Source organism: Peromyscus leucopus, chromosome 22 (genome assembly GCF_004664715.2).
Source record: "Peromyscus leucopus breed LL Stock chromosome 22, UCI_PerLeu_2.1, whole genome shotgun sequence".
In the NCBI taxonomy this organism is placed as follows: Eukaryota; Metazoa; Chordata; class Mammalia; order Rodentia; family Cricetidae; genus Peromyscus; species Peromyscus leucopus.
Window position 1 is genome coordinate 56,209,827 of NC_051081.1, and position 25,125 is coordinate 56,234,951.

Sequence of the window (25,125 nt, forward strand, 5' to 3'; positions counted from 1 at the left end):
CTGAATTAAGGAAATTCAAACAAATAAACAAAAAACACCTGTGGGATTATTTTTAAAAATGGAAAACCCATGAAGATGTAAGAGGAGCTGGAGAGTAGTTAGCAGAGTTTCCTGCTCTTTCTGATGACGCAAGTTTGGTTCCCAGCATCCACACCAAGCAGCTCAAAGTGGCCCATAATTCTAGTTCTAGGGGATCCAACATCCTCTTTTGGTTTACATACACACACACACACACACACACACACACACACACACACACACACACACGGCATACATTCATAGACACAGAAACATACACATAAATAAATTTTAGAAAATCTTTTTAAAAGTGTAAGAAGAGCTAGGAAATGTTTAATTTGTTAGTATAGCCACGGGAGAGGGCCACATATATGTAGGTTGGTCAGAGGACAGCTCAGTGGATCAGTTCTCTTCTCCCACCTGGGAATCAGGCTCAGTCACCAGGCGAAAGGAGCAGGAGCCTTTACCCTTGGAGATGCCTCACCAGCCCAGAAACAGTTTTTTGTTTTTTTTTTTAAATCTTGTGGGTGGGGGACTAGGGAGACACATACATACATGTAGGCAAAACATTCACAGATAAAATAAAAATAAACATATCTAATAAAAACTTTAAAATTCTTTTTTGGGCCAGGTATGTTGGACCATTTTCTTTCCATATGTTTTTACTAGAAATTCATTATTTAAAAACTTCAACAGGAGTGTTCAGTTGCTCAGAGGTAAAGCTTTTCTCTAGGATTGACAGGCCCAGGGTTTAACCTCCAGCAAAAAACACACGCACACAAACATACAGATACACACATATACACACATGCACACAAACACACAGATACACACGCACACAGACACACACACAACTGTGTTTGTACAGGCTCAGTCGAGGACAAAGCCCATCACTCACTGGCTCCAAATATCTGTGTCAAAATGCTCTTCTGGTGGCTGCAGTCGATGTTGTAGGGAGTCTCGCCGGCTTTGTTGGGCCTGTAGAGTAGCCGCCCATCTTTGGGGTTCCGTAGAAGAAGTTCCGCCAGTCTCCGGCTCCTCCCCCGGATGGCAACATGCAAGGGAGTGTCCCCTTTCTGTAAAGAAGCAGCACAGGCTGAACTCACTCCTCCTCAGGGCCAGCTCTGAGCAACACTTTTCAAGCCTCTACAAAGCAGACAGCCTGGAGTTTATGTTTTCATAAATGGTGCAAATATAATACGGATTTGAATCTCTGTGTTCTTCAGTTTCTTTCCCTAGCTCTCTCCAAGTGCTTCTCAGAAATATTCCCTTCCGGGCTTCTAGAGCACAGCTTCTTCTGTCTGCAGCTCACTTAGAGAGCAGCAACCTTCGCCACGCATGCCTCCCGGGCCAGGACCCACTCCTCCACACCCCTTTCCATCACAACAGTCACTGTCCAAGGACGGCAACCGCTTTCCTCAACTGGTTCGTGCTCTAGTTCAAGGCTGTCTCCCACCAGCTTCCACGCCAGTTCCCATCCATTGTGACCAATCCCATCAGTCCCTGTAACCTTTGCCAAGCATCTGCCGTCATGGAGTCCTTAAATCCCATGACCACACTCTTCATCATGTCACATCTGTCCTCGTCCACTCCAGTATCTCCAAGTCTCTTCACCCTTCACTCCCTGCTGTCAGCTGTCACTCCTACGAGACTCCACAATTGTGGGGGCTTCACATCTCACACTAACAAAAACTCCTTCCTGTGAAGGAGCTCTCCAGTCTGCCGAAGACAGCCAATGAGGTCAAACTTAGAGATTATCCCAGCTCTCATCTACCCTGACCGCTGAGACCATCCATGAAGGAGGCCTGTGCGTCTTTCCCACGGCTCAGAGGGAAGGGCCTCCCCCAGCTGTTCTTCTGTCTCGCGCCCTCTCTAGGGTGCGCCTGTGGTGAATAACCGCTGCACTGAGCAGATGTAAAGGCTTGGAGACACAGACAGAGGACAGCATGGTTCTGAGAAATGGCTCTACATGAAACGGTTTATACAGCTGATGACATAAAAGGAAGAAACTCGGGGGTCTTGTCAGCTTTTCACCCCATGCTTCCCAATGGCTGCTGGTCTATCTGTCTATCAGCCCTCAAACTCAACACATCCGAACAACACAACTCCATTCCGCATTCTCAAACCTGTAAGAGGGCAAAATCTCCTCAGCACACAAAACCTCGGAAAAACATAAGCAAACCCACAAATATGCTAAAACTAAACAGAGAACAATAGCTAGGTGAACCATCTTTATTTCAGTGTATTTTTGTGAAATAGTATATCAAAACTCACATACGCGTCACTTCAAATACCAAAGAGACAGCGCCCCAGATCAGTGGGCTAGTCCTTCACTTGGCATGTGCAAAGGCCCTGGACTCTGCCTCCAGCGTCACCCAGAAGAACTCTGACAGCACAGGAGGGAGAGAACATCAGTTCCCAGGGCAATGTGTTCAGTGAACAACTGATCCCTGACCATGAGCATCTGTCAGCAGGTATGTGCTGACTGTCTCCCACAGTGACACACAGACAGATTCTACACAGAATCCTCGGGAAACTCACTGACACACAAAACAGCCACTATGAACAACGGACCCCAAGATGCTTCTATATGGGAATGTCACTGTGTTTCTCACCCCAAAGTGGAGACACAGTGTCGGCTGGGTCGTGGCACAAGAGGGCAGAAGGGAATGACAGCAAGCTGTCCACAACACAGGTAATACAAGAGGTCTGCTTGCTCTGTTCAGCCCTGGCTGGCCTAGAAATTCTCTATGTGGGTCAGACTGGCCTCACACTCACAGAGATCGCCCTGCCTCTCCCCCGCCTCCCCACCCCAGTGCTGGGATTAAAGGCGTGTGCCACTGCATCCAGCAGAAGTTCCCATTTCAAAAGTCTTTTTTAACCTTATGTCCTTCCTAATTGAAATTTTTTTTCACTTTATTTATGTGTCTGTGTGTGGATATGTGCATGTGAATCTGTGTCCTCAGGAAAACAGGAAGAAGGCATCAGATCTCCTGGAGCTAGACACACAGGCAGCCGTGAGCTGCCCTCTGTGGTGCTGGGAACTGGACCATCCACGCCAGCCTAGTCTACTTGGAGAATGCACCCTCCCCAGCCCCTCTGTATTCTCTGTGGACTTGGGGTAAGCTACCCCTGAATGTCCTCATGTGGGTGGTCCAGGACAGCAGGAGAAGAGTAACACACTAAGCCTGCTCCCTGCACATGATGTTGGGACAGACTCAAAACGCCCTGTGTGCAGCCCTAGCTGGTCATCTCATCACGCACGATGAAAGTCCATCTCCAGCGCTCCAGCTGATGTGCAGGCCAGCACACCACCATCTCTGCACAGGTGCCCTGCACAGATGTCCTACCTTGTCCGCGGCAGACACCTTAGCTCCCTTATCCAGCAGCAGCTCCACCACCTCGATATTCCTCATCTTGGTGGCCTTTATCAGTGGCGTCTCACCATCCTGTGGGCACAGACAAGGTTCAAAGAATAGGGCTTTCCTCTGCTTTGGTCATTCTGCACTCTCATATTCTGAAGAAAACATAGTTTACAAACTGACAAGGAGGTGGTTTTCCCTTCCCAGCCAGTGATCTGTATGGCAACAGCTCTATTACTAAGGCATCTTCACCTTTCTATCAGAATTACAAATATATTTCTGCCATGGAACACTCGCATACACAGCTAATCACAACCACCAGTCTCGTACAGTCTCACAAGGTGTGAGTGAAGTTAAAGTGGCTGGTGTGGGAGCCAAGCACAGGCCACAAAGGTTGTTTAAAGCCAGACAGTGTCAAGAGCCCGGAGCAGCCGCCTCTTCCCGGCTCATGACGAGCTGGCCGTGTACTGTGACACGGGGCACCGTCACTGCAGCTCTACCGTCACTCAGCTCACAGAACACAATGCTGTCTGTACCTTCGTGCATATTTCTGTGTCAGGATTGCACTGCAGAATGTCCCTCACCATTGTTGCGTTTCCCTTTTCCACAGCCCAATACAAGGCAGTCTTATTGTCCTGTATAATGAAAGAAAGTCACGTAAGAAGCAGTATTAAAAACTGTCCTTTATGAATGTAAAGAGGTGGGAAGTATTATCAACCTACATGATTTCTAGGATTTACTTTTGAGATATTCCTTATGAAAGGATCCTAGAGAGACTTAGCATTATGTAAGTAAGAAGTAGCAAGCCACAGGGCTGATAAGTTGTGCTTGTTTTGTCTTTGTGCTGTGGGGATGGCGCCCAGGGCCACACATTCTAAGCAGGCACTAGATCACCGTGCCACATTCACAGCCCTAAAATACACTGTGTAATGCAATCAGACTTGAGGAATATAAAACAGGTTAGAAGTCACCGATACCTGAACTCTGCTATTTTGGATAAGCCATTATTAAACATGCTGACCCAGGTAATTCCATCTACAATGCCAGACAATATATCTGTCCAACTCTTCTGAAGACAGTGAGTAGGAATGGATTCCTTACAAACATCGGTGTTATTATTTGTAGCTTTCTTAACCTAGACCACTGGTACCCTATACTGTCTTGAGCAGATCCTTCAGCAACCTATCTGGCTCCTTTGATTCACACAGATGTGGAAAGCAGAGCTAGAGAACGTCAAATAACACTGATTAAAAGTAGGTGCCCAAGACTGACAGAGTAACCAGTGGCCTGAAACAGGTGATCCAGGACCATCCGTTAGTGAAAACCTGCCTGTAGCTGAGAAGACAGCTCCTGTAGCTGCCACACCAGGTTTCCCATGTCAATATGTCCCTAGACAGTTCCCAGTCTAACCAATGTGCACGAGCTGCCCAGCTCTTAGTGTACCACCCACCCATCTCCAGCACACTTCTCTCTTACCCCATCTCTCTTTCATCCCACCGTCAGCGACAGGCTGATTTTCTGTGTGGAAAGCTCAGAGACCAGAAGAAGGTGTCAGATCCCTTGGAGCCGGAGTTAAGGCAAGCTGTGAGCCACGCGGCATGGATGCGGGAACTGAGCCCCAGTCCCCTCTGAGAGCAGCACGCACCCTAACCAGTAAACCGCCCCAGCCTCTTGTTTTATTTTCTGAGGCAGGTTTTCACGACACAGCCTAGACTGGTGTGGAACTTTTTTTACTTGTACCTGAATTTAAGTGCACATTAATTCTGGAACTTTAGTGTCAACAGACATAAAAACAACCGTAACACACAGCCAATGCCTTAGGACATACATTATCTCCACAGAAAGTAGAAGGAGAGACATCCTGACACTTGACACATGCATTCACGGTCCCCGTAGTCTGAGCGCACATACCTGCCCTCTGATGTCTATATCAGCGTATTTTTGGAGGAGTGCTCGAACAATCTCAATGTGACCACCTCTAACAGCGCCAATCAGTACAGTGTCCCCACTCTACAAGGACAAACACAAGGTCCATCAGTAAACAAATAAACACAGTTCTGAAATTAACGTCACTCATTTATTAGTATAATAGATTTGTTCTACAAACCTCTTTGAAAAAGAGTATCACTATCTGATATTAGCAACCCTCTGAGTAAGAGAGAGAGGACATTAGTCCTTAGAATAAAGACTCGTGAAATCCCATGATGAAAACTTAAAAGACAAAGTAGTCAGATGGAATCTAGTCTCTTAAGACAACTTCCCATCACACATACAATTGAAATCACAGGACACTGGCTGGCAGTTTGGATGTTACATAATAAATCCCCTTCAAGTACTTTCACATCATAAAAGCAACATGTTCTAAATTGGGAGTGCAGAGCTAGCATGCTGTTGTGGCTCCCAGGCCAGTGTCTGCAGATACAGCCAGTGGGCAGTCACAGGAAGAGCATACAAACTACGTCATCCTCTTGTACAAGAACTGAACCAAGTTAAATACTTCACAGCACACTTCCTCAGAGGATATTCAACCAGCAACAGCCATTTTGAATCAAGGCTTCCCACTACTTCAAATGCTCATTTTTGTCATGGGCTCAAGTACCTTATTATTTCATTGCCAAATGGTAGATCAGTTGTAGATTTTTGTGTTAAGTAAGCCCGTGAGCTGTTGCCTGCTTTGGTTTTGAGGGCCCCAGTGTGCTGCGAGTCAATTATCCCTTGAGGGCTATATGTTTAGCACTGTGGTGTAGGATATTTACTGCCCCGCTAACAACTTAAACAAGCCCAAGGCAGACCAGTTCTAGTTAAGGATGTAAGCAGCGGTGTGGGTGAGAACCAGTGAATCCCTGTTCCAGTGTGCCAGGCACCAATCTAGGCACTGGAACCAAGACAGACAAAGTCCCCAACTCTCAGAAAATTTACAGTCTAACAAAGAAAGACAGCATACAATAAAATACATACACCAAGACAAACACTATACAAACAGAATAGCATATCTGATCAAAAATAACTGGGTAGCTCCTCTGGACAGGATAGCTAAAGATGACCTTTGGGACTAGGCAGATGTAAGCAGAGGTGTAATGACAGACAGGAGCATTCTCGAGCGAGAGCACAGCAGGTGCACATGGTCCTTCCCCACAGCAGGGCAAGAGCAGCATGACCAAGAAAGAGAAGGCACTGAACAGGGCTGCACCCTCCTAAATGGGGGAGTGTGACACAAATAAGGACAAGGACTCAAGTAAGGACCGTGACACGCAGGGTCTGTAAACTAAAAATGTAGTATGTATCTAAAGTGCAAGAGAAAGCCTTGGATGGCTTCAACACAGGAGCGCTTTGCATTCAACAGCACGCAGACATAAAGCAGAGGCAACAGAGGAGTCTGTTATGATTTGTTTTAATAACAGGGAGGGTAAGTTTTACATGAGTCAACAGAACTGCGTGGGCAGGTAAAGGAAAGGTAAAGCACAAATGGGTAGTAACACCATTCACTGAGATGCAGAAAACGGAGGGAAAAATGGCTTGAGGTATTTAAAAAACAAAAACAACCCCACTTCCATTAATTTAGCAACAAGTTTTAAAAGCTTACTAACTATACATTCAAGTGGAGCGTTCTTCAGGAAAGAAGTCAGGCAAGAGAAAAAAACTTCAGTATAAGGTAGTATTTAAGTCCTGAGACAATGAATAACACCTGCTGTGAAAAACACCTACAAGGTTATTCATCTAAGAGTTACAAATTAACTGTATGTGTGACATTTACAGTAACAAAATTATTTGACAAAAATAAACAAGAACATTCTTTGACAAGACTGGAAATTTTAATTTATTAGTTTCAAAGGTAGAAATAAAAGTTCTCTTAAAACAAGTTCATGTCATATGTGAAGACTCTGGATGATAGTCCTTACCCTGTCAGGTATGTTCACGTACGTCCCAGCGTCCAGCAAGTCCTGTACAATCTCTATATGTCCCTCCTTTGATGCAATCATCAAAGCTGTATTTCCGTCCTTATCAGTCAGGTTTACATTCGGATTCCTCTTCAAAATCTCTTTCACTGACTCTGTGTAGCCACCTTTCACTGCCACAATAAGTGCAGTCATCGAATTCTTAAAAGAAAAACAAAGAAGTTAGAATGTTCTAGAACACATTTTATATATACCATAATCAGAAAACTATTTTCAATTATTAACAGTTGGGGGGGGGGCAGTGAGGTACTCTTCCAGAGGACCGGAGTTTGATTCCCAGCACCCACACTGGGTGACTCACAACCACCTGTCACTCCAGCTCCAGGGAATCTGATGCCCTCTTCTGGCCTCTGCAGGCACTAACTCACATGTGTATATCCACAGGCAAACACAGGCACATACACATAGTTTTAAAAATATAAATCAAATTTTAACAGTTGGTGGTGCTGGCCTATAATCCAGGGCCTTGCACATGCTAGGTAAGGGCTCTACCACTATTATGATCTTTCAGCCATTGAAAGTTACTTCTGATAGGGTCAACAAGAAGGCCTAGCTTATAAAGACACTTGCTGCCAAGCCTGAGGACCTCAATTTGATCCTTAGGCCCCATGTGGTAGAAGGAGAGAACCAATTCTCATAAGTTGTCCTCTGAACACCCTTCCAATATATAAATACACAAATGAAATCATTCTTTACATTGTTTTTGGTGTGCATGTGCATAGGCATATGTATATGTGGACACATGGAGGTCAAGTCGTGGGAGTCTGTTTTCTCTTTGCACCATGTGCGTCCCCAGGACAGAACTCAGGTCACCAGGCTCAGCAGCAAGCACTGAGCCGCTGAGCCATCCATGGTTCTGGTTTTCAAAGACATATGGTTTCTGTTGAGTCATCGGACTACCCTGAGGCTCGGTGCTTTCAGTGATAATGCCTCACTCACAGGAAACAAACCCTTTCACAGATGCAACAAAGGTGAAAGAAGGACTCAAATTCAACACTTTCCAATTTAAATACTCCAAAGTAAAACGGATCAGACTTGAAACTAAGAGGATTTTATAATAAAATGTGTAGGAAAAGCTGCAAATGATGAATTAAGAGCTAGAGCATATCTCAATAAAAGTTTAATAAGCGATCTTCGACAGTACTTAAAAGCCTGTTAACATATTCTAAGTAGTCCTTTAAAATACTAGACACCTTCCTCACATATTAAAACAAAATTGGGCCTGGCAGTGGTGGCGTATGCCTTTAATCCCAGCACTTGGGAGGCAGAGGCAGGTGGATCTCTGTGAGTGCGAGGCCAGCCTGATCTACAGAGCAAGTTCCAGGAAAGGCGCAAAGCTACACAGAGAAACCCTGTCTCAAAAAACCAAAAAAAAAAAAAACCAGAATTGGTCATCATCAAATTATCACAATAGCAAGCTGCTCATCTATTTGATAACTCGGGAGAGAGGCCAGTGGACCTGGGACCCACTGTGGCTCCAGCCCGATGAACAGTGCCTTGAAGGCCATCGTGGAAGAGAGAACACACTGGACTCGATTGCTCTAGAAATGCAGCATGAGCGCCACAGTTTAACTTAGCTGCAGGTGTCCCGAGACTTGGCGTTATCTCCTCTCAGACTCCATCATGAGCTGTCTAACATAACAGACTAATCACACAAGTAGCAGTCCTCAGCACTTTAAAGTGCTTGCGGCTCACAATATCAGTTCCTGAAACATTCTTAGAACCGCTAAGAAAAGCTGTTTGTCAGGCTCCTCATGGCTCTCTGACACTATTGGCACAGATGAGGTACACAGCTGGTGCTCAATAATGAATTAATAGCCAGGCGGTGATGACATACACCTTTAATCCCAGCACTCAGGAGGCAGAGCCAGGCGGATCTCTGTGAGTTCAAGGCCAGCCTGGGCTACAGAGCGAGACCCAGGACAGGCTCCAAAAATACACAGAGAAACTCTGTCTCGAAAAAGCAAAAAAATAAAAAACAAAGAATTAATAACTGACTGACTCAACCAATTTTTAACCTTAACAGTTCACATGTCTGTCATCCTTACCCTGTTTATGAGACAGGAACAATACTTTATAGTACAGATCCCACAGAGTCTAATGTCACTTTAAGGAAAAGCATTTTAAGCCGGGCGGTGGTGGCACACGCCTTTAATCCCAGCACTCGGGGAGGCAGAGCCAGGCGGATCTCTGTGAGTTCGAGGCCAGCCTGGGCTACCAAGTGAGCTCCAGGAAAGGCGCAAAGCTACGCAGAGAAACGCTGTCTCGAAAAACCAAAAAAAAAAAAAAAAAAAAAAAAAAAAGAAAAAGCATTTTAATAGAGCATGATGTTTCCCTGCAATTACGATTAAAAACCAGCTTGCCTTTTGTACTAGCTTGGGAGGCAGAGGCAGGAAGGTCTCTCTGAGTTCCAGCCAGTCAGAGTACATAATGAGACTATCTCAAAATTTTTTTTAATATTAAAAAAGGAAAAAAAAAAAGGAGGGGGGAAGAAAAACTACTTGACCTGAAGAATTTTTCAGTTTATAAGATTACTGAAAATTATTCTTCATGGTTTTAGTTTCCCAAAATTCATGTACCTTAGCAACAGACCCTCAAAAGCAAATATGTATTATGTTTTTCTTATCATAACATGCTTCTTTCCAAAGTTCATATCACTTAAGAAATCCCAGCACTTGGCAACCAAGGCAGGAAAGCCTGGACTACATGGTGAAGTCCCTATCTCAACACTAAAAATGAAAGCATCATTTAAGAACTCCAGGGAACTTTTTCTAGGCTTGTACTAGCTTAAATTATTCCCTTAAAGCAAACACTTCCCTCTACTAGAAGGGTTAGGAGAGGAGAGGTACTTACAGCTCCTTCTTGATCGACATCAGCTCCCATGGCCAGCAAATGCTTCACACATTCCAAATGACCCTTCCGGGCAGCCCACACCAAAGGGGTTGTTCCATACTGTTAAAACAGGCAAGGAATGCAAAATGACTTTCAGACACACACTAAAAGAAAGCAGCCGGTAATGAAGTTATATTTTCAGTATTCTTAATCAAGTGTTTATATCAGTCATAATTTCAGTCCTAGACAAGAACCTATGTCCCTCATCCTTTTGTCCTGAGTAGTCATTTTTGTATGAAATGTCTTCTAATCAACTTTATTTAACTTTTCTAATCAAGATAATCTTTCCACCATAGTCATATAGTCCCTAATTTTTAACAGGCATTCACTGCTTCCTATATTTTATGATAAAATGTGAAGTCTACTAGTCTAAAGTTAGCATCAAGTGTCAAGCACAGCTCGGACAACCTCACACAGTCAATACACTTCAGTCTTTATCACAAAGTAAGCCCTGTTCATAGCATCACATTTTCACACATGAAAGTGAGGCCCAAATGGGGTCAAAGCAACCAAGTTATCACGAGGTAGGAAAAGCTGGGAGGTGGTGACGCACTTCTTTAATCCCAGGACTTGGGCGGCAAAGGCAGGTGGACTTCTGAGTTCAAAGTCAGCCCGGTCTACAGAGGAGTTCCTGGACATCCAGGGTTAAACTGAGAAACCCTGTCTCAACAAACAAACAAACAAAGAAGTAGAAAAATACCCATGGAACCACCAAGCTTTCAGATCTGCACTCTTAACCATAACCCCACATCAATTTGTCTCTTTGACAACTGCAGCCCAGAACTGCTCAGAAGCACCTTTTATGGAACATGATCAGAAAGCACCACAAACTAACAATCAGACATGAAAGCATTGCTATCCAATCAAGAGATGTGAATACCTCAAGTGCCTTTTATGTACATGAAAACCTGAACGTAGTTGTAAACATTCAATAAACCCTGACAGCCTGTCCAACAGTGCTTAAAAAACTGTTATTCCACACTGCCAATACAGTAAGAAGCCACTAGTCTGTATGACTGTAAGTGTGTAAAATGTGGCAAGTGCAACTTAATTTTAAATTAAATCTAAACAGCTCTATGTGGCTATTCTCTATGAATGACATCAGACACCCTCGCAACCACACTCTTGGGAACTGAGCCCCTGAGAGCTGTTGATACATGGGTCTTCATGGCAGACAAACAAGGATGTAAGTACAGCAGGTGGGAACAGAAGCCTACCAAGAGGAGGAGGGTTGTGAGGAGAACAGGCTAAGAGAGATGGGTAAGGGATGCAGGATAAACACTCCAATTTCATTCCCGCATCTGTAGTGTTCCCAGCCTCCTGCCTTGTAGGTAACATGTTGTCTGAAGCACCTTCTCTAACCCCACAACACAATGTCCTAGCCATCCTTAGGGATGAGAGACTCATCAAGACGTCCTTAATTTTAGGAATCAGACGTCAGTTCTCATCCTTGACACCCAATGCATTTGTTACCTTCTGAGAGAAGGCTATGTGAGAGGATATGCTCCGAAATCTGTTCTTTCTCTTCACCATCACACCGGCCAGCTCACGCTGACCCTAAGAAGCAGACAATCTCAATGATGTCTTTACAAAGGACTCTTGCTATCTGGTAGGAACTTCCTCACCTCGCTTCCTGTCTACTCCACAATGGCTCTTCAGTTAGTGCTCAGCCACCTCAATAAATCTCTTATCCTTTTCAAGTTCAAATCCTGATCTTTCCCCCAACTAGATTCCTTTCATGTACATGTTTCCCACAGTCTCAGCACATAAGATCTATCTCTCTCTTTTTCATCAAGACATTACTCAACTGTTTCCTCTCCTATCACATCCTCTCCTCCTGCTCCTCCCTTCCTCTTAGGTCTCTGGTTCAAGTCCTGACAGTTTAGGCTTTCCTTGCCTAACCAACTGTCCTGGGTGGTTTGTGTGTCACCTCGACATAAGCTATAGAGTCATCAGAGGAGGGAGCCTCTGCTGAGGAAGGGCCTTCACAAGTCCAGCTGTAGGGCATCTTCTCATTCAGTGATTGATGGGGAGGGCCCGTCCATTGTAGGTGGTGCCACCTCCCCCCACAGGCTGCTGGTCCTGGGTAAGAAAGCACACTGAACAAGCCATGGGGAGCAAGCCAGTAAACAGCACCCCTTCATGGCCTCTGCATCAGCTCCTGCCTCCAGGTTCCTGTCCTGTGAGAGATCATGTCCTGACTTCCCTCAATGATGGACTACAATGTGGAAGTGTAAGCCCAATAAACCCTTTCCTCCCCAACTTGCTCTTTGGTCATGATGCTTCATCACAGCAATAGAAACCCTAACTAAGACACCAGTTTCACCAATTTTCACAGTAGCTTTCCCTCTTAGAGCCCATCATTACCCTTCCTTCCACTACAAATGTAACTTCAACCATTATTTCCAATCATCACACCACCGGCTTTAGAACTCTAAGTACAAAGAAGAGAACCAAACTTGAATTTTAAGATCATTTTCCACACAAACAAAACAGGCAAGATTGAAAGTAGAAAGAAGAGTTATAATAGAAAACCTCAAACGATGAAGACATGAGTCCATTATCCCTGTCTTTTTAATAATGAATTTAATGTAATACACATCAAGAGAACATACTCTATAACACAAATAGAGGACCCACCTACAAGTTGTGCATCTATAAAAATATTAGATCACAAAAATAAGATACATCAGAGAGGCTTACACCACGGACTGTAACTCACCTTGTCAGAGCAGTTGACCTTCGCCCCATTCTGCAGCAGAAGATGTACTATGTCAGCATGGCCTCTGCCTGCTGCCCAAATGATTGGGTAAACACTGTACTGCTGGGATACACAGGTACACACAAGGATGGAGGAAGAAGAGAGTCTTTTAGACGGGCATTTGCAACACAAATTTACTAAGTAAATACCAGCAGAATTAACACAAAGTAATGTTTTTTTTAATCAAGTTAGAGACCATCCTCCATTTTAAAAACACAAATACTCTAATAGATAATTAAAACTAAGATGTGTTAAGCCTTAAATAAGCACATATTATCAATACATTTTTTTTGCAGTTAACATATTTATTTTGATTAGCCATTAGGCAAGATTAATAAGCAGAATAAGAAGTAAAAAACATGTACAGAAATGAATAAAATGTACAGAAAAGTAGAATGTATAGAAAAATGGTATGGCTTCTTGGTAAATGTTTTCTCAAGAAACTCTGAAAAAGGATGCACTCACAGTAAGACAAAAAGGAATTCACAACTTCCTTTTGAAATGCTACACAATTATGGTTCACATTTGAGGTCAAAGACTTGCTTTTTCACTGGAAAAACTAAGAAAGGACAGTGTATACAACTCTCATTGGATCTTACAATGGCATTCTATATGATATCCAGTATGATCTAAAAATTCTCTACCCACTATGAAATATAAAAGCCTGCAGCATTCTGTAAGAAAACTTACCATTTACATTACAAATTTACTTTTTGTTGATGCTTACCAAACCAGTGACACTTGGGTTGGCACCGTGAGAAAGAAGCAACTGGACAACATCAGTCCTGCCTTTGTAGCACGCCCACATGAGAGCTGTCCATCCCCCCTAAAGGACAAAAAGCGGTGTGTGAAACGGTATCATACACAAGCAAGGAACACCTTTACTCAGGTCCTCTACGCACATCTTTGTAACACCATTGTTTTATGAAGATAATGGTCTTAAATCCTCAAGCTCCTCAGATATATACGACAGAACAAGAACTGAATAAAATCTGCTGAGTCTACAAGTGATCACTGCAAAGTTTGTGTAGTACACGTCAGTGAACTAGAGTCCTTCTGGCTGCTCACAGCCAGAGTGCCCAGGGAGCAAGGAGGAGCAGGGAGGACTGCTCACAGCCAGAGTGCCCAGGGAGCAAGGAGGAGCAGGGAGGACTGCTCACAGCCAGAGTGCCCAGAAGTAGGCAGGGTCCTAATATGTGGGGCATTTCACATCCAAACTAAGCACAGAAGTATCTTCCTAGATTTGAGAACATAGGATCATAGAAGTAAAGCCCTTGTGTGGCACAATATACTACAAAGAGAAAGAAAGCTGCGGTGTCTTTAAAACTTAAAGCACAAGTACTTCTTTAAGCCCATCAGCAAGTAATGTGTGCTGTATATGGCAAGGTGGAGGGAGGACTTCCTTCCCTGCTTGCTTGTATGTTAAAACTGACTTATTAAAAGGTTAAATATCTTACAGAATAAGACAGAAATGACTCCTTTTCTCACTTTTATGCCTTTCCCAGATCATGATCCAACAGGAGGTACATGACAACTATGGCCACGTCCTATGAGAACTGTAGCATTCCTGGACAGCAGCATGCAGAGATATAGATCCTATCTTTAGTACAGACAAGGTTTCCTGTGTCTCCACCATATCAGCTACTAATATATATATATATATATATATATATATATATATATATATATATATAACATTCCAAAGACTATAACTTACCCAAAACATTTTAAACTATCTGATGTACCTTTTAATGCTGTGAGATGTTCTTTATGGCAAATGTGTTGCTCTGATTGGTTAGTAAATAAAACACTGATTGGCCAGTAGTCAGGCAGGAGGAAGTATAGGTGGGACAAGGAGGAGAAGAATTCTGGGAAGTGGAAGGCTGAGTCAGAGACACTGCCAGCCGCTACCATGACAAGCTGCATGTGAAGATGCCGGTAAGCCATGAGCCACGCGGCAAGGTATAGATTTATAGAAATGGGTTAATTTAAGATATAAGAACAGTTAGCAGAAGCCTGCCACAGCCATACAGTTTGTAAGCAATATAAGTCTCTGTGTTTACTTGGTTGGGTCTGAGCGGCTGTGGGACTGGTGGGTGACAAAGATTTGTCCTGACTGTGGCAAGGCAGCTTTTAAAGTTTGATTCAAATGAAGTAATTTTTGAAAAGTACTAAGTTATGACCTGTCAAAGAATGAGCTGAGAACTTTTAACTCTTCAGGAAGCTGGTGATGACTGTTCTAAACAGGAGACACTAGAAGGCTGGCATTTAAAACATTCTTGAGTCATTCTAACATCCAGCCCCAAGTTGTAAAACAAAAAGATCCTATCTTAAAAATAAAGTACAGACAAGGTTTCCTGTGTCTCCACCACTGCTGGTGACTCTCAGCTAACTAATGTCGCCCTGCAGAAAACACACATACCATGTCACGGTGCTCCAGGTTGGCCCCACACTTCAGCAGCTCCTCCACGATGTGGATGTGCCCCTCTTTAGATGCAGATATAAGTGCTGTCCAGTTATCCTTGAAAAATATTCAAAATGTCACATTTCAAAATAAGAAACAACATTCCAAAGTGAGGGATATGCTAGAATTTACATGCCGAAAGAGTGTCCAAACTGACATAACGTGAGCCATGCTAAGCCTCCGTGGAACAACACGGAGCTGTCTCTAAGGCTTTACCTGCCTGCTGAAGGGGTTAAACTCAACCATCCTCACAACTGAGTTTAGGTTTCAGTTCTCTGAGAAGGACAAAACAGGTGTCTCTCCCACAAAAGGCCATTTATCCACAATGTCCTTGCATTCAAGGACGAGGCCTGAGACAGCCTCACAAGGTCTCAAGAAAATCAGCAGCTCCTTCTGAGTCATGTCCAAACTTGCCCAAACTTATGGAAGTGTGTTAAAAAAAAAAACGATAAAAATAAAGCTCAGCCAATTAAAAATATACTAATGTAACTGCTATCTGTGTAACCAATCATATTTGAGATGACCCAACTGTTCCAGAAACTTCCCTTAGCTGTGCTTAAAAGGAGCCTGCATGCTCCTCTCAGGGTCGTTGCCATTTTGTACAGGTGAATGACTCCACAAAGGCTGAAATATTAATAAACGCTCTTTGCTGCTACATGCTATTTGAGTCTGGGGTCTCCTTCAGCGTTTCCTCCGACTGTACACTGTGTCAGGACTATCGTCTGCCTGTGTCAGGACTAACAGTTACAGACAGCAATGTCACGGGTGCTTGTTCTGGCTCCTTCCTGGACTGACCACCAACACCTCAAGGGCGATCCTACAGCTAGCAAGTGTTACTCAAACTCAAGAGCCTGTGACCCGATGAGAGGACACATGCACACAGTGTTAAAGTACAGCCACTGCAGGTGGGGATGATAGAAACCTTGTGACGGGGACTGGAGAGATGGCTCAGTGGTTAAGAGCACTGGCTGCTCTTCTAAAGGTCCTGAGTTCAATTCCCAGCAACCACATGGTGGCTCACAACCTCCATAATGAAGTCTGGTGCCCTCTTCTGGCCTACAGGCATACATGCAGGCAGAACACTGTATACATAATTAATAAATTTAACAAAAAAAAAAAGAAATCTTGTGACAAAGAAAACTATGATCTCCTGTTTTATAAATAAAATAAAGAATTGTCCTAATTTTTATTTAAGACAGTGGTTCTCAACCTATGGGTTGCAATCCCTTTGACAAACCTCTATCTCCAAAAATATTTACATTATGACTCATAACAGTAGCAAAATTACAGTTATAAAGTAGCAACAAAAAATAATTTTGTGGTGGGGGGGGGTCACCACAACATGAGGAACTGTGTTACAGGGACACAACATTAGAAAGATTGAGAACCACTGCTTTACAGGGAGTGAATTAATTCAAATAATCACACCAGGAATCATAGTAACACATGCTTTTAATCTCAGCATTGGAGAGGCAGAGGGAGGTCTACACAGTGAGACCCTGTCTCAAAAACAAAAAATTCAAATGGTCACTCAAAGCAAAAGAATGTGGTTGTGTGAACCCAAAGTAAGTCTAAGAATACCAGGAAATCGAAAAGAAACAGGATGGTGATTTGTCCCTCAGAAGAGTATCAGAAGGGATAATCATCAAACAGAACACAATCTGTAAGTTACAACTCCAGAAAACCACTTAACAGCACAGCTCAGACATAGAAATATTCTGAAGACACTTGATTGCACAGATATGAGCTTCAGGCATGCTATGTACAGAGGGCAAAACAAAAAGGAGCTGAAATACTTGGTTGCAAGCAAAAAATTCTCTCCTGATTAAAAAAAAAAATAACAACAACAACAAAAAAAAACAATGTAGCACATAAGGCAAAGGTGAGAAATATCTCAAAGCACATTTAAAATGTTTGTTTGTTTGTTTGTTTGTCTGTCTAGAGGCAGAGTCTCACTATGGCGCCCGTGACTAGCCTGGAATTCTCTATGTAGACCAAGCTGGCATGGAACTGTCTATGTAGACCAGGCTGGCCTGGAACTTGGAGTCCTTCCTGCTTCTGCCTCCTGAGTGCTGGGACTGTGATAAAGGCATAAAGTACCACATCCAGCCCCCAAAGCACCATCTTTTTGTTTTGTTTTGTTTTTCGAGACAGGGTTTCTCTGTGTAGCTTTGCGCCTTTCCTGGAACTCACTTGGTAGCCCAGGCTGGCCTCGAATTCTGCCTCCTGAGTGCTGGGACTAAAGGCGTGCGCCGTCGCCGCCCGGCCCAAAGCACCACCTTTAGTCATCACTCCTCCACCACTTCCATGAACAGATCAGAGGAGGACTACTGAGCAGACCATGCATGCATACCAGATCTTCCAGGTTGCAGTTGGCTCCATTCTTAATCAGTTCTTTCACTATTTCCACATTGCCCTGTTCCGCAGCTATCATCAGGGGAGTCTGGCCGCACTAGAGACAAACAGGACGGAGAGTTTAGCAACATGGTGCGCTCTCACTACAACACTGATAAGCACCACACTCACCTTCTCACAACAGTGTTTAAAGCCCCAAATGTGTTTCCTGTATTTCTATAATTGATCAACAACTTTGAACTATAAGCTCAGTTTACTGATGATCTGAAAGTCATAAGCTGGTTAGGGTACATAGGCCAATGATGGGCACTTGCCTCAAATATGGTATATAGCTCTGCATTTAATCTCCAGAAAAATAAATACATTAAAGCCATTAGAAATGTAACTTTCTGGGACTGGAGAGGTGCCTCAGTGGTTAGGAGCACTGACTACTCTTCCAGAGGAACCAGATTCAGTTCCCAGCATCCACGGCAATTACAGACATTACAATTGTCTATAATTCCAGTTCCAGGGGACTCAACACCCATGGCAAAACAACAATGCACATGAAATAAAAGAATACTAAAAAAAAAAAAAAAAGAAATGTAATTTTCCCACCATAATGTTAACAATTTGTTTTAGGCACTATGAGTTCATTCAGAAGCAGTAAATAAATACTACTATAAGGATAATGTAAGTAAAGAGTTAAACATAACTACTGGTTTAAACAAAGTGAAAAATAAAACGCATAAACAGCACAGGCATTCTTATAATGAGAGACATTAAATTATATGTGGTGGCCACATCACTCATTAGAGATTGAGGCGCCATGTATAACCATATTTTCCAAGTGGAAAAGTTTCTCATTTGAACATTAAATTTGATTATCAGCCATTCGAAAAAGCAATGTGCAATATGACCTCACAGAAACTGGCAGCATACATGAGACCTGCACAGGTTCAAGCCAGATGGGGGTCACCGAACTCAGAGAACAAAGCAGACATAGCTCCCACCTCTAACTAAGAAGTTATCTGCAATTGGTACCAGGGGGCAAAGGGAAAACCAGTTCTGTCCAGTGCAGTGTCCCTGGGTCTACTGTCTGCACTCCAGGCCAGCCCCATACCCAGCTGGACAGCCCTACACCCAGCTGGACAGCCCCATACCCAGCTGGACAGCCCCATGCCCAGCTGGACAGCCCCATGCCCAGCTGGACAGCCCCATGCCCAGCTGGACAGCCCCATGCCCAGCTGGACCCATGCCCAGCTGGACAGCCCCATGCCCAGCTGGACAGCCCCATGCCCAGCTGGACAGCCCCATGCCCAGCTGGACAGCCCCATGCCCAGCTGGACAGCCCCATGCCCAGGTGGACACAACCAACACAAAAGTAACTCAATGGTATTTGTGGACTTTTTGTTTACTTTGCTTTGTTCTTTTGTTTTTGGACCCGGTTGGCCTTTTGCCTGTTCGTCTTGATTTTTGCTTTTGTGGGATGTTTTGTTTCCTGTGAGTGTTTGTTGTTTGTTTGTTGCTATCTCTTAGTTGTTTTGAAAGAAAAAGAGAAAGAACATAAAGTTGAGTGGATAGGAAGGCAGAGAGGGTCTGGGAAGAGATGGGGGGGGAACACAATCAAAAATACTGTATGAAAAAATGTAATTAAAAAAGAATTCATTACAAAAGCAATGTACACATCACTATTTGTTAAGCAGATTAACTTAAAACATTTATGATTCTAAGTCATGACGGCAGACATCAATTACTATGCCACACGTGCCTAAATCAATTCTTTTTTTTTCTTTGGCATAATTCCTACAGTATCCCTCTCCTGTCAAGATTAACGGCTACACATCAAGTGTCATCCATACAACACAGAAGAAACTAAAGTCAAGAAGCTGAATCTGAGCCCCGAGGATGCATAAACTTTACATAACAGCCCTGGCTGTCCTGGAACCTGCTCTGTAATGAGGCTGGCCTTGAACTCAGAGATCCACTTGCCTCTACCTCCTAAATTCTGGGATTAAAGGTGTGCACCACCATCACCCAGCTCAGTTTTATTAGATTCCGAAAGACAGAAGAGTACCTTGTAAACTGAATCGTAAAGCCTATTATTTCTAGATTCTGCTACTTCCTGTTCAACCAAGGTAGCAACCACAGCTCTAGAGAAAGAAGCAATTTGCCATCAGGAGAACTTTATCCTTGCATTTGACAATGAGTCACAAAAGTGTCCTCCATATCTAGGCTTACATATTCCACAAATCACAAGCCTACTGCTTTCTAAAATCGGGAGGATGAAAAACCCACTACCCTTCATTATCGTTTGAATGTATCCCTCAAAGTTCCTATGTTGGAAACTCAATACAACATAATATTGAAGAGGGCAGGGATCTGAAGAGGCAAGGAGATGATGGGAGCACAGGCCTGCTGGATGGACCAGTGCCATTACTGTGCAGTGGGTCAGCTGCTGGAGCACTGCGATCCTAATAAGAGGAGAGTTTGGCCCCCTTCTCGTCTCTCTCATTCCCTTTCACACGTCCTCTCTCACCCACAGGATGTCTTCTGCCATGTTGTGATGCAGTAAGAAGGCTCTCAGCAGATGCCAGCCCTTCATCTTGGACATCCTAACCTCTAGAACTATGAGAAGACATCACCCAACCTGTGGAATTCCACTACAAATGCACACAAGCTGACTACGACACCTCTCCTCTATTACACCAAAGAAAACACAACACTCTACACCAACTGAACTTCTCCTCAAGGGGGTCCTCCTCTCAGCTCCCCCGGGAGGCTACAATGCAAACCTTCCTACAATTCAACTACCTTGTTCTTCTAATTCCTAGGATCTTGTTTTATGTAAATCAGACCTACACAATCACTGCCCTAAAGCAGTTATCTCTTAAATGACTATTTGTCTTCTTCCAATAATTACAGTAAAAGCAAAGCATTTTGAAATCCTCTCTTGAAATTCCTTTTAGAGTGTTTATAAACACACAACAAAATTCATCTCTTAAAGTCTTGTTTCATTTTCTTAGTCAGAATGCCCATCTCAGTACAACCTATCACCCAGGCCTACTCCACCCCAGGAAAGGTGACCTTGCTCTTTCCAAGAATCAAGACACCAAAGCTACTGACTGCTTATGGAACTATTCATAAGCTGAGACTTATCTAGTTCATAAATAAAACAAAAGAGGCAAAGAACCCAAATACACAGTTTGTGGTCAACTATATACTAAAAACACACATATATATTATTTTATTTCACTGATCTAATATTTAAGAATCCTTTTCAAGAATGGTGACCAAGGGCTGTGGAGACCTGAGTCAAAGCCCCAGGACCCACATGGTGGAAGGAGAGAACCTACTTCTGCAAGCTGTCTTAGTTAGCTGTCCAGTTGGGTAACATGGCACATACACAATAAATAAAATGCAATAAAAATGATTAGCTAACCACATTAAGATGAAGGAGCTTAAATACTCTAAACAACAAGAAAGAAGGGAAAACCTAACCAACTGTGAAATTCTAGATTATTGAATTGTTGTTGAAGTCTTGTTGAAGGTAGGGCCTCGCTCATGCCAGGAAGCATTCTTCCAAACAGCTATACTTCCCAGTTCAACAGTTTAAAATAATAATAATAATATTAGTAATTTTTTTGTTTACTTTTTTGGGAGGGTATGACTATATAGCCTAACTGGTCTGAAACTTACTATGTAAACCATGTTGTACTTGAACTCACAAAGATCTGCCTGCCTCTAACTCCTGAGTGTTGGAATTAAAGGAGTACACCACCATATCCTGCTCCAAGATTAAATTTTATGAGAAGAGATAGCTCAGCGGATAAAGGTACTTGCCACCAAGCCTGACAACCTCATTCTATCCCAAAGACCCACATGATAGTAGAGAACCAACTCCTGAAATTGTTCCCTGACCTACACACACACACACACACACAAATAAATTTAATAAAAATAAAAACTGAAAAGTATCCATTGTCGGGCTATGTATACAGCTCAACAGGAGTGCTCTTCCCTAGCATGCGTGAGGGCATAGGTTCAATCCCTAGCATTGAAAAAGGAAGTGAGAGGGAAGGGGAGCCAGACAAGGGCCATGACAGGCTTCTAGTAGCCCTGCCAAGGATCCGGCTGTAGTTTCAGTTTACTGGAGCTGAGAAAGCAGTTCTTGGGAAAACCTCAACTCAGGGGCAACCAATCAGCAGGTGCCCCACAGTCTCCTGCTAGCTGAAGACAGCTTTCCCTACCCTGTCGCTGGAAAGTGCCTAACCACTAGAGTCACCTACCAATCAGCACCCAGACTAATCTCTCCTCCCTAACCCAGCTAAAAAGGAGCCTGCAAACTTCTCACAGGGGGCATCATTTGCAACCCCAACATGTTGGTAATTTTAATAAATGCTCTTATTGATTGTATACGTGACTGGTGGTCCTTTATGGGCCTTCTTGTGGATCCTAACAAAAAGAAGGGGCGGAGAGATGGCTTAGTGGTTAAGAGCACTGGTGGCCCTTGCAAAGGAACTGGGTTCAATTCCCAACACCCACCTGGTGGTTCACAACTGTCTGTTAACTCCAGTCCCAGGGATCCAGTGCCTTCCTCTGACCTCTGCATGCACTAGGCATACATATGATACACATACATACATGCAGGTAAAATACCCACACACATAAAATAAAATAATCTAAAAATTTAAAAGTTATTAAGATAAACACATACTTTGACAGTTAAAATTTTATTATTCTCTAAAATGTCATATCAAATAGTTTTCAACCATCATACTACATCTGATGAAATAAGAGCAATGTTTTTGCCATACTATTTAACAGAAATATTTAAGGTATTTAAGGTTAACATTTAAGGTAAGTTTGTAATACTCTCTAAAACACGCAGCATCTACAATCCCAGGGTATGTGAAATGGACAACTCAGGAAGATTTGAGACTTGACTAAGAACGTATTCAGTCTGGTTGGTCTATCTGAAGGAAGTGGGGGACTTAGACACACACTATAAAGCTTCCTAGAGGCACTGTAGTTTTCAAGACTCAAACCTCCTGAATACTTATTATTTTATCAGGGGGAAAGTCCATAAGCCTATATTCAATATTCAACCATTTACAGTATCTAAAAAGTACTTTCAAAACACAGACTCCGACAGACTTCCAACAAGAGCTTGCACCGTGAATATGTCTGCTGAAGCAGAGAACCACCTGCTCCCCACCTCCGTCCTTAGCACAGAGCCTTGTGCGGAGAGCAGTCTACAAATAAGGGAAGAGTTTACTCGCAGCCTCACCTCATTTCTCTCATTCACATCTTTGCACTTCTCAAGAAGAGCTTTCAGAGCAGGAATATTTTCTTCTTCCACATAATTTATAATACTCTGTGATATTAGAACCGACATTTTCACAGAAATCTATAGGCAACTTTATTTCACCTGTAAAAAACAAATCAGACAAAATGTGCATTTCTGGTTAGAAATAAACTAAGTTGTTATTAAACATCCTTCAGTTTTTACCCTTCAATGTATTCAGATACACCTCCAATGGTAGAAATATAAATATATATTTATATTTCCACACCTTACCTGTCACAGTGCTGACAAGATGTCCTTTCCCAGACTCACAGTGTGTATCAACCTCAATTCATCCAAAACCCAAGCTGGATGCTACCAACCTTTGTCACCAGCACTCCAGTGCAAGGGAACTGGCACTCCACTGTGCCATTTGCTGACCCCCTGTCGGCTCGCATCAGCTCCAGCTCCATCCTTCCAGGGCCCAGGCCTTACCTGTCACTTAGCCCTCCTTCTCACATGGTACTGAATCTACTACATAACCAGTCTAGAACAGCAGGTCCTCTCAGCTCTGTCCACAGAAGTCACCCCGATCTGTTGTCACTGCCTCCATCTCTACCAGTCTATAAGCCACGCCGACTTCTCTCTCCGCCTCCACTCAGCCTCCCTGGCCCTCTCTGTCCATAAAGCATCCACAGTGAGCTTCTAACTGAGCTAGCAGGGACTAAAGGGGTGCGGGTACAGACAGAAAAGGCCACACTGGTCCAAGAGCACAAAGTTGTAGCTGGACCAGGGCAAAAGGTTCTGGAGTCTATATCTGTGATTTATCAGTAGCATATCATGTTTTTCAAAGTAGCCAAGTGAGTTGATTTTAAATGTTCTCACCACAAAGAAATTATAAGAATGTGAGGTGATGAAAAGTTAATTAGCCTGAGTTGTTCATTCCATAATGTATACACATGGAAACATACGTATATACAATTAGTATTTATCAATCAAAAATAACCCTTAGGCATGGATGCATCAGTCATTGGGAAGGATTATAGCACAGATCCCTGGGCCTCCTCTCAGAGTCTCTGACTCAGTAGGTCTGAGTGGGGTCCCTGAATCTGCATCTTTGACCAGCATGCAGGTGACCTATGCTGTCACTGAAATGTGTACTGGAGCCTTACTGAGTTGAACTAAATCCTTTTGCTCAAAGCCCTAAAATGGCTTCTCAGAGGACAGAAAAATCAAATGTTTCACCTCAGCAGAGTACATGGTGTGGCCACTCGCCTATTTAACACCTATAGCCTTATGGGCCTACACCTCCTCCTCAGTCCCTTCACTTTATGACCATGCCCCATCCCACCCAGGCATCTGTGCTCAGCCTGTCCGCTAAATTTCTCTTCATCAGACATGCTTAGCTTGTCCCTCATTCTTACAGGCCACACTATGAGAAAGTGTAGCCTATCATGGGATGTAGGAGAGTAATAACTTCATTTGGCCCACAGTAGCCCCACACTCTTGCCCCTCGACCACGTCCTTGTTCTCCACTGGTTTCCACCACTAGAAAAGCATCCTGTTTGCTCGGGGCACACCACCACAACTAGGGTGTAAGTCGGGAAAAGTAGAAACTCGGAGGGTGTCGAGAAATGAAGGTGTGGGGTGGGGTGGGTGTGATCGACATACACTGTATATACACATTAAATTGTCAAAGAATAAATAAGCACATTCTAAAATTGTTTTAAATAGACTGTATTCTACTCAAGGGACATCTAAGTGTAAAATCTTCAGTCCTTACTCTGCCTACACTACAGATTCTAACTCAAAACTAACCTCAATGTAACACCTCAGCACAAAACTGCTGCAAGAAAGTACACTGTTTCTGTAAACTCTGATTAAGAAAACTGCTTTAATATAAAACTAAGCCGGGTAGTGGTGGCACACGCTTTTAGTCCCAGCACTCAGGAGGCAGAGGCAGATGGATCTCTGTGAGTTTGAGGCCAGCCTGGTCTACAAAGCTAGTTCCAGGACAGCTAGGGCTGTTACACAGAGAAACCCTGTCTCAA

The 25,125-nt window shown here is 43.4% G+C and overlaps 1 protein-coding gene across 11 annotated transcripts in view; it reads right to left on the minus strand.

The window, feature by feature from the left end:
* Positions 1-25,125, minus strand: part of Kidins220 (kinase D interacting substrate 220) — a 90,765-nt gene that overhangs the window by 61,424 nt on the left and 4,216 nt on the right. For 6 of the 11 annotated variants that reach the window (XM_028893736.2, XM_028893735.2, XM_028893733.2 and 3 more), the window contains exons 2-12: positions 23,078-23,218; positions 17,807-17,905; positions 15,412-15,510; positions 13,717-13,815; positions 12,951-13,052; positions 10,190-10,288; positions 7,280-7,477; positions 5,292-5,390; positions 3,917-4,015; positions 3,369-3,467; positions 917-1,094 (exon numbers count right to left, since the gene is read on the minus strand). In XM_028893736.2, the coding sequence (XP_028749569.1) occupies positions 917-1,094; positions 3,369-3,467; positions 3,917-4,015; positions 5,292-5,390; positions 7,280-7,477; positions 10,190-10,288; positions 12,951-13,052; positions 13,717-13,815; positions 15,412-15,510; positions 17,807-17,905; positions 23,078-23,185 (1,279 nt within the window). In that variant the 5' untranslated portion in view covers positions 23,186-23,218. The remainder of the gene's footprint in view (positions 1-916; positions 1,095-3,368; positions 3,468-3,916; positions 4,016-5,291; positions 5,391-7,279; positions 7,478-10,189; positions 10,289-12,950; positions 13,053-13,716; positions 13,816-15,411; positions 15,511-17,806; positions 17,906-23,077; positions 23,219-25,125) is intronic. The other 5 variants (XM_028893734.2, XM_028893732.2, XM_028893730.2 and 2 more) reach the window with 1 other exon arrangement.